Source organism: Musa acuminata, chromosome BXJ1-4, assembly GCF_036884655.1.
Source record: "Musa acuminata AAA Group cultivar baxijiao chromosome BXJ1-4, Cavendish_Baxijiao_AAA, whole genome shotgun sequence".
NCBI lineage: Eukaryota > Viridiplantae > Streptophyta > Magnoliopsida > Zingiberales > Musaceae > Musa > Musa acuminata.
In genome coordinates this window covers 33,188,274-33,197,578 of record NC_088330.1, presented here as the reverse complement: position 1 = coordinate 33,197,578, position 9,305 = coordinate 33,188,274, and the positions used below count along the sequence as shown (strand labels likewise).

At 34.1% G+C, this 9,305-nt stretch overlaps 1 protein-coding gene across 2 annotated transcripts; it reads right to left on the bottom strand.

Annotated features, from left to right (window-relative positions):
- Positions 1-1,105: 1,105 nt before the first annotated feature.
- LOC135654796 (amino acid transporter AVT1C-like) lies at positions 1,106-8,965 on the bottom strand. 2 transcript variants are annotated; one of them, XM_065175666.1, is made up of 13 exons: positions 8,858-8,965; positions 8,406-8,642; positions 5,921-6,246; positions 5,262-5,476; positions 5,132-5,155; positions 4,703-4,883; positions 3,913-4,132; positions 3,691-3,826; positions 3,092-3,111; positions 2,610-2,755; positions 2,345-2,388; positions 2,206-2,268; positions 1,106-1,455 (listed from the first exon to the last, which is right to left on the bottom strand). In XM_065175666.1, the coding sequence occupies exons 2-13, from the start codon at positions 8,624-8,626 to the stop codon at positions 1,357-1,359; spliced, it is 1,695 nt and encodes a 564-aa protein (XP_065031738.1). In that variant the 5' UTR covers positions 8,627-8,642; positions 8,858-8,965; the 3' UTR covers positions 1,106-1,356. The 2 variants fall into 2 exon arrangements, with proteins under 2 accessions (XP_065031738.1, XP_065031739.1); XM_065175667.1 differs by having other exon boundaries at positions 3,913-4,027.
- Between the last annotated feature and the right edge of the window lie 340 nt (positions 8,966-9,305).

Below are 9,305 nucleotides of genomic sequence, written 5' to 3'. Positions count from 1 at the left end.
AAAATATTATAAAATAATTTAAATAGATTTCTGACCTCAATCAAACTAACTATAAACGTAAAAATATGATATTGTAATGACAATAATGACAACCCAAGAGGCACGATATTATATCAATGCTTTTCAATAACATTTATAGTATTTTTACTTGATTATCAATCGAATCTCGATATTTTATAAAATTATTTCTCGGAATTTATGTAATTATAGAGGAAAATTAAGAAGAATTTGATATATTTTAAAATAAATGAAAAAGACTCTCTATGAAAAATATAGAAAATTGTAGAGGCACTCAATGAGAAATAAATAAATGAATGAAATTTGGGGTATTTGAAAAAAATGTAAGGACTCTTTATGGAAAATATGGAAACATGAGTTATCACCCGAGAAAAATCTAAAATACAGTGTTTCTTTAGGGAAATTGTCCAAAATAATTTACTTTGAAGGGATATATATGTAATTTGGCCTAATAATAATGTGGTTGGGTTTTATATGTTTTTAGATTAAGTATTTATCTTTTCCTTGTAAGATTCTTGTATATTAATCCTTACAAAGTTTTAAAATAAATTAACATATATATTTATATACTTAATATTTTTAGACAATATTACTGTCAACTATAATTTCTCTAGCTTAGTGAACGACGAAGATTGATGATAAATGTAAAGGTATTTATAGTAATTTTGAAATTTTATAGGGATGTATAAAGATAACTAACGGATAAGTAGGAAAATAATTGACTTTGGAGACTCAGATGTTTCTATATACTGAAACCTGACCCGAACTCGAGTTCATCTCTCGATTGACTGATGATGATTTGATGATGATTTCCTTAATCTTGCACAAGTGATCGAGATTTGATGCCATGGCTTTCCTTAATCACGAATTTAACTGTTCTAATTGTGTAGGTGGTGTCATTTAATTTAGAAAAACACAAAGCCTCATTAGACAACAAGGCTGGTGATAAGTGCATTGCTTCAATCACTCACTCTACATGGAATGATTGTTTCATTTCTAGCATGCAACTGCATATGCACAAATGAATACAACAAAAGGAGGTCAAAATATGACGATTTCACTTGCAAATCAAGAAACAAAACAAGAGTTAAGTAGCAAATAATGTTTAACATAAAAGCAAGAAATAATCATTTAAAATGTGTACCACATTAGATCATGTTATGCATAAGATCATATCACTTATTGTACTTGTATAAATTAAAAGAGGGAGAAAAGACTAAGACCAACACTAGTTCAGTATCCGATAAACAAAATTTACAAGAGGACATAAATAAAAAGTAGTAGGAATAATAAAAGCAAAAATGAGGAACAACCAACTAGATTTGCTTGGTGCCGTGATCATTGACTCAATTTATCTACTATTTTGGAGATTGATGAGACGGTGCCGACAATGGAAGAAACAACTCCAATTGTGATAATGATGATGCAAAATAGTCCCTACAATTGAAATTAATTAGACAATATATTACACAGCATGTACATCGCATAAGATGCTAGCTAGCAAATTATTATTAGTTATGTAATGATTCAACCTTCTAAATTTCTATGCATCGAAACTAAGACTTTAAATTATTTTATCTCGTGGATAAAGTAGAACATGGATCCATACTTAGATACTACTATAATTTATCTTTGAACCTCTTAATATGTGCATGATATTATATCATCAATAAGCATTCGTTCAGTGTTTTAGTGGTCTAAAATTGTGAATGCTTTTTTTATTTATGATGAGCAAACCAATATTTGGAATAAAATGAATGTTTCTGAATTTTTGTAGATTAGATAAACAAAGAGAAGCTTATAAATATAAAGAGTTCTTTTGGAGATTTTTGTAAAAAGGATGTATAGACAATGATAGAATCAAATCAAACACTAAACATTTTTTCGCAAGTGTGCATTAATTTTTTATGTTAGTAGGATGTTAGACTTTGACCCTTTCTCCTTTGATGAACTGATGTCAATCAATGATTCAATAAGATGCTAAACAAACTTAATATAATGGTTTTGTGAAGAACAAATTTCTGAAATATATTGTGAACTTTTACATTCAGCTTGGTTGTTATTTTGCACCAAATATAAACTTATTATATTACCATTTTTTCAGCAGATTCATGACATATCAAAAACCTTCTGCAAATGAAATGATAGGAGCATATATGGCTGTAGGTATTGATTAAATGTTATTACCTGAATTCTTGTAACTTTATGACGAAGTATGCTCAAGAAACAAGCACATGGAAAAATCAAAGTCTGCAACAAAAAAATTATTATAGATAGAACAGTGAGGTCAAACTTCTAAAAAATTTGAAGCAAATCTAGAACTTACAACGAGCATTGTGAGCAAAGATCCAATAAAAGCCATCACCAAACCTGTTAAGAAAATAATAACCAAATTATATAAGTGCTTAAAGCTGAAAAACTTTATAGAAAATGCAAATGGGAAAAGAGGGGTTATTTCATCCTAAGTCACAAGTAAATTATTGCGTTGCTAAGTCATGAATTGAAATGTAAATTTTTAGGGAATTAACACTTAGGAAATAATTGGTAAGATATTGTAAAACTGAAAAGGAAGCAACATGAAATAAGCTTACCAAAGAAAGGGACGGAAAGAGCCACTAACAGAGTAGAAAGAACCAGCGTTGTTCTTATCATGATTGCATACAAGTGCGACTTTGATTGGTTTGATGGTATCAACTCCTCCAAACTCAGTGCCAAAGGAGTCAGAGTTAATGCATATGTTTTCATAAGTTAAGGATAACAAAAATTTCCATAAGAATTTGTGTGCAAACTTCCAAATATCACGCTACTACGAAGAGACCATAATCATTACCATCTATTTAAAATTTAGAATTAAAAATGTTTTTTAAGATAGTTTTAGTAGAAAATTTGGAATTACCACAAAATTCATTTGACTTCCAATCAAAGTTCAACTAATTGAAGAAGCTGAAGCATTTTTTTGATAATATAATAAATCTTTGAATCAAACTTACAGGAACAAAGAGTATCACCATTAAACAAAGTTCTTCAATGGAGTACAATATGATCAAAATAGAAAATGTCATTTAAAGGATATTTAGTAATCGGGTTCACCACCTGCAACCAAAAGTCTATGAAATAACATTAGTAACCAACTCGACCATTATCTCAGGATGTAAATTTTTTTAAGACAAATACTTCAATTAAACAGTCAACATCTTAATTTGAACATCTAATAAATAAACTTAAAAGATATTGTTGATTTTATTGTTGTGAGAATACATTTTTTTCCCTTTTTACTTAGATAAATTATCAAATATGCATGTCTCACAGTTTTATTTACGTTCATATTATTGATCAAATTAGTCTAGTATATGCAACACAAAAAAACAACAACATTAGTGTTTTTAGTACAATCTCTTGTTTATGAATTGTATTCAAAGTTTTTGATAATGTAATTTTCCAATGAATTTTATTTTTTCCTTTTCTTCCCTTTTCTCAATTAAAGAGATACAGAATTTTATGATTTTTCTTTTTAAAATTTTAAGATGTACCTTCATGTATGCAAGAAGCAAAACCTTCAATGATTTATAAGAAAATGAAATAAAGATCAATATTTCATGCATTTTATAGACCAACTAGTTAAAGTTCGCAATCATTGAGAAATAATAATAAAGAAAAGAATATAGTAGTTACCGTAGTCCACACAGTAACCCTCGAAGCCACTAGATTATGTGGCATGTTGAGAGTAAATTGCGATTGCGTTGACTCCCCAAACATAGTGTAACCCATGACAGCAACCCCAGCGAACATCACAGTACAAATTGCAAAGCTACAAATATGATTGGCCAAAATGTAGTTAGACTTCTGTGTATTAGTGAAAGGTAAGGAATACTAATATGTCTTAGATCTACTGACCTGGTAAAGAGAACAGAAGGATATTGATTGGGTTTCTTCAATGAGGAATATATGTTCGGGAAAACTGCATGACCTGAATAGCAGTATCCATATATACCAATGGCAATTGGTATACCTGAAAGATTTAGTGAAGTGCCCTTATTTTGAAATCCAACTTTGTCTACTGTACCAACCCAAAATAAGCTTAAGACAACCATTACCGATGCAATAACTCCTCCAACTGCCAAATATTGAGAAAGAAAGGAAAATTAATAAATCTATAAGTGGATGTTTTTATTAAATGAGAATCTAGTAAGCATGCGTTTTCTTAAAATATTTGATGAATTCTAAATTTATCGGATTCTGGTGATAAGGGTTCATTTGGTGATTGCAGATCCATCTGCATCTGCTTTGAATAAAAGAAAGTGCAATTTAAGGATAACTAATTGATCATATATTAATTTAGACCTCACAAAATTCCATTTGCTAGTACATGATTAATATTTATATATACACGTATATAGATTTCATGCCACAATCATCACTTAGTTGTGTATAAAGAATGAAATGATGCATATAACCAGTATTAAAATATGATTTTGTTGACCCTGTGTTTCCCAAATTACTAATTCTAAACAATATCTAGAAAAAATTCTAAACAATAATAAAATATTTCTCAAAATGCTCTTTTGTGTTTTTGACTTGCAGATGAAACAAATGATCCATTAAAATGTTGACCTCATGCATCTTGCCAAATTAGCTAGTGTTAATGACAACTGCAACAAGAAATTATTGAAGGGGATATACTGACCTGATATGTAACTAAGAACACTTAAATCTCTAAGCCACGTAGTGGGGAGAACCAAAATAGTCGTCAAGATGGCAAAGAGTAGACGAGAGTCTAAATGTATGCCGCCTATATTCAGTTGCGCATTTGGAAATAGTGATGATAAGTTATCCCTCTCTAATATTATATACTCAACACAACAAGCCTGCAAAATGAATGCATGTTAGAAGTCACAAATACTATCATAATTATTAAATAAAATAATGTTAATTCACTAATTTTGATTCCCTATGACTCATATGATTGGTATCACAATTGACAGAATAAAAAATTCATGTTTAAGCCCAACCAAAAAAATCATTCAAGTGGATTCTCCCCAATAATAAGCCATAATATCATCAGATAAAAGACTGATATGATGATGACGACGTGGATTCAGGTATTTATACTTACATACAATTCCATGTAGAGGATTATCTGCGTGTTCATGAGAACATGAAACGAAAGCGTTAGTTCATCAGTTCTTAACAGCGGTTAAGATTCAAGAGAATACAGGAAGTGGACATGGCTATGAAGGGCTTACAGAGATGGCAAAACGACCAGTGGTACCAAAGGCAGCCTGACCTATGTCGGGGTACGTCTCCAGGCCTTCTTCACTATCCAAGCAATAGCGCAGTAGAATGCCGGTGTACCACGCAAGCACGGCAAATGTCAAGAGTATGGAGAGCCCAAGCCATCCTCCTTCTTTGACGGCATAAGGTGTTGAAAGGATCCCAACCCCACATAAAACATTCATCCCTAACAAAGAAGTTTCACATGATACCGTCAAGAAAAAAAAAATGAAAATGTCAAATGAGAACGGTGAAATAATTTCTTACACAGATTATTTCTACAATCAAATTATTCCTTATGTTGATATCAGGATCACGAAAGCCTACGGATGGTTGATAAGAACCCCCTTTTTTTTCTTCTTTTTTTTCTCTTTGTGGTTCTCAAGCTATGAGTTAAACTTGCATGGTGAACAAGTCCTATAGTTGACTGCGAGTGGTCATAAAGGCCTGTAGATTTGAGCCTTTGAATTCAACATAGCTCTTAACATTATGTAACTCCTCTAACAACTATCAATACGTGACATAAAGGCAAACAATACATAAAATAGATTTTGACATTAAGAAATAAACTAAAATAAATTTTCATGCTCTTAAAAAGTTGATAACAAGGATGAGATCGAGATATGCACACCATTGAGCACCGCCTGTCCATAGGAACAGCTCCGGGATACGGGTAACTCATGAGAGACCTTCTCTTGTATCTTCTCTAACGATGGCTTCCTCGATGGCAGTGGAGGGATCAATAGCGAATGCGAGCTTTGTCTTTCTTCGTCTTGTAGTTGAAGATCAGCAGCAGTAGTGGGCAGTAAAGGCTTAATAAGTGACGCAATGATTTCTGGGGTGTGCTTGCCTCGAAACGAGGAAGAAAGGAAGGAACTTGACAATCTGCTGAGTGTTGGAGTCCCCAGGAACCCTATCGTTGGTGGAGTCACACTACTGTACATGTCGATGGATTGCCTGAGAACAAAAAAGAAGAAGAAATATTGTGTTTAGTTCATCGTTTAGGCTCAATATCAAAAGCATTGCATACAAATCAGTAAAACTATCTGAATAATTTATCACCAGAACCATAAATAGAACTTTCAAGCATTAAACGATCTTTATACTCTGATATAATCCACTCACTTAGCCATACAGTTAAACGGATAAGAATTACTTTATGTAAAGTAGATTCTTAAAACAGGATTCCATGAACTATTTATAATAATTTTCAATAAGCTTACAAATGTTCTACAAATTTTAGACCACCTTCTGCAATAATAGAAACTGGAACGCAATCGAATTTTTAAATGAATAGTATTTCTTACCAGGATATGCTACACCTACAAGGAACAAATCAAATCGATGCTATTTCTGTTCTGTTTCCCCATTATTCTAACTTTTCAAATTACTTTATTAATTTAATTTATGTTTAGATGAAATAAATTAAATCTTAGTTTATATTTATAAACCAATTGCATTATATTTAAAAATATGAATTAAAAATCAATTAATCCATTTTAACAAGACACTCATCTACAATCACGACCAATCTAAATTAAATTTCATGATGGCTTCTTGGGATTTTGCCAATTAAAAGTCTATTAACCTAATAATAGCACTATAATTTCATTTGAACATACTTGTTGATGATGCCTTTCGTGGTAAAAAAGGCATACCTTGAATATTTATGTTTATTTCAGAAAACAAAAAATAAAAAAATCATAATTTACAAACAAAATTAACCGTTCAATTTCCTTTTTTTTCAAAAAGTGAAGGAAAATTTCATCGTTCAAGTTCTAAAATGGAACAATATTCCCGTATGCTAAACAAACGAAACGAAAGAGGAAACAGGTTTTATTTCCATTCTCCAAACTAAATAATTTATCTTTGTTGTTTATGGAAAAGATCTTCCAATGGATTTTTCTTTCCAAACAAAATACTGTCAAATTGCACCTCCGCTGTATGACATGTTGGTTAACGTTTCCATAAGTTATTTATCAATGTAAGATTTCATAAGATTCCAGAAATCATAAACTGCAAAATGTCATACAGCGGATTTTCTTCGTTATAAGGCTGCTTAAAGAAATATATTTCTCGATAATTCTAATGATCCCAAAGAGTATGGGCCCTTACGATAGTCAGGCAGTGGATGAGAGAGAAAACCCTGTTCCCTGTCCTGGGACAGACTACAGAGCGACACCCTGCCACCTCCGTCTAAGCTGTCGCGGGCCACAGGCACCGTTTCGGCTTTTACTGGACAACCTATAGCGAACAAGTCCACGACAGATCAGTCTGCCACAGCAGCAGCCCTCACCCTTTTCCGAGACCCTTCGACACAAATCCTATCCAAAACATGAAGCAACATCCCCTGGACATTAAAATACGTAGAACAAGTCAGAGTAGGCCACTGCCACCTCCATCCTCTCCCCCGTTAATAGATTAATTAGGTCGGATTCCTCACGCTTCATCTCCATTGATCATTCTTAATTGATCCCAAAAATATATGTGCTGTCCGAGCTCGAGTTTATACGGAACTAGTCATTTATATAAGAGCTACGAACCAATGCGGTACTTACGGACTTACTAATTCTTCTTTCACCCCCACCATCCCAACATGATCCGTAAGAACCAACGGTTGGGATGTGACGATAGGAGGGATCAAAAGTCTGCACGAAATCGTACGGTATTTAACGGCCCCTTACAAACCAATATTGACTCAAACTCTTCTACTACAATTCGTACATATAATGTATGTACGAGGGAGTGTTTGTAGTACACTTACAGCTAATAAGAATATTGGTCTCTGAAGAGATGGATCCAAGTCGCATTGATGAGGAAGGAGACAATACCGCGACAGCCTCGTCCTAACGCCATCAAAAATATTCCATCCAACCTAATAATCTGTCGCGGCGCTAAATTTAAAAGTATTGTCACCAAATTGTTACCCCACCATCCTTCGAACGACACCCCCTACGATCACGACTCGCCGCGCGAGATACCAGCCGATTCCCACCGCCGCGGCCCAACGGATCGAGATCGGGATCCAACGGCGGTAACCCGGGAAACGTTTTCCGCCGTCGGATCGCGATCGTAAGGCACGCATGAGGCGATCTATCCATGCAAACGGGGGGTACCTGTAGCTTTGGGGCCAATTTGTGGAGTAGGAGTTGGGCCTGCTCCGCGGGGGGCCGTCGTCGTCGTCGTCGTCGTCGGGGGAGGAGGACGAATCGGAGCAGTCGGAGTCATCGTCGTCGGCCGCCCTCGACGGCTGCGCCTTGTGCTCTTCCTCCTCGTCGACGTCATCGTCCTCCTCGCTCTCGATGAAGAGATTGCGATCTGACACCGAGTTCTTCATCTCCTCGATACCGCCTCTGCCTCAACAGAAAACAACAACACAAACAGGCGCTCCGAATCAGTCCAACAACGGATCTAAAGAGTCTAAGTCAAAAGAGGAAGGAAATCAAGAGAAACGAAAAGGAATACATCCATAAACAAGGTTGCTCTCTTCGTCTTTAGCAACCAGAGCTTCTTAAGGTACATAAATCTAACGAGAGAGAGAGAGAGAGAGAGAAGGAAGAAAACTTACAGTGGAACTCTGCAGAGATGGCAGTCGCAGTGAGCTGTGACAAAGGAGGAGAGAGAGAGAGAGAGAGAGAGAGAGAGGAAGACGAGGGAATAGATAGACAAGGCGATATTACCGGCGGATGGCGTTCATAGACGCCCTATTTAAACACGAAGCTTAGGGTCATTGGAGACCGTGAAATGTCACAAATACCCTTTAGTAATATAGTAATAATAATTCTACCCGCGCTTTAATAATAATAATAATAATTCTGCTGACCTCTTATAATGTTTGTAAAGTTATTTTTGTTCTACTTGCTTTGTGCTGTTTTGGAATTAATAATTAATTTTTTTAATTATAAAGAATAAAATTTTAAATAATATTATGTTTTTGTTTTCCCACATAATATTTATATTTTTTTAATATAACAGAAGTTCCCATGCTCTCAATCATTTTTATCTTTCTTAATAAA

Coding starts and splice junctions, on each gene's coding strand:
- LOC135654796 (XM_065175666.1), bottom strand. CDS start 8,626: ATGAAGAACTCGGTGTCAGATCGCAATCTCTTCATCGAGAGCGAGGAG. Junction 5,156..5,261: donor CTGGTCGTTTTGCCATCTCT/GTAAGCCCTTCA, acceptor ATGAACACGCAG/ATAATCCTCTACATGGAATT. Junction 1,456..2,205: donor ATAAAGTTACAAGAATTCAG/GTAATAACATTT, acceptor TTTCAATTGTAG/GGACTATTTTGCATCATCAT.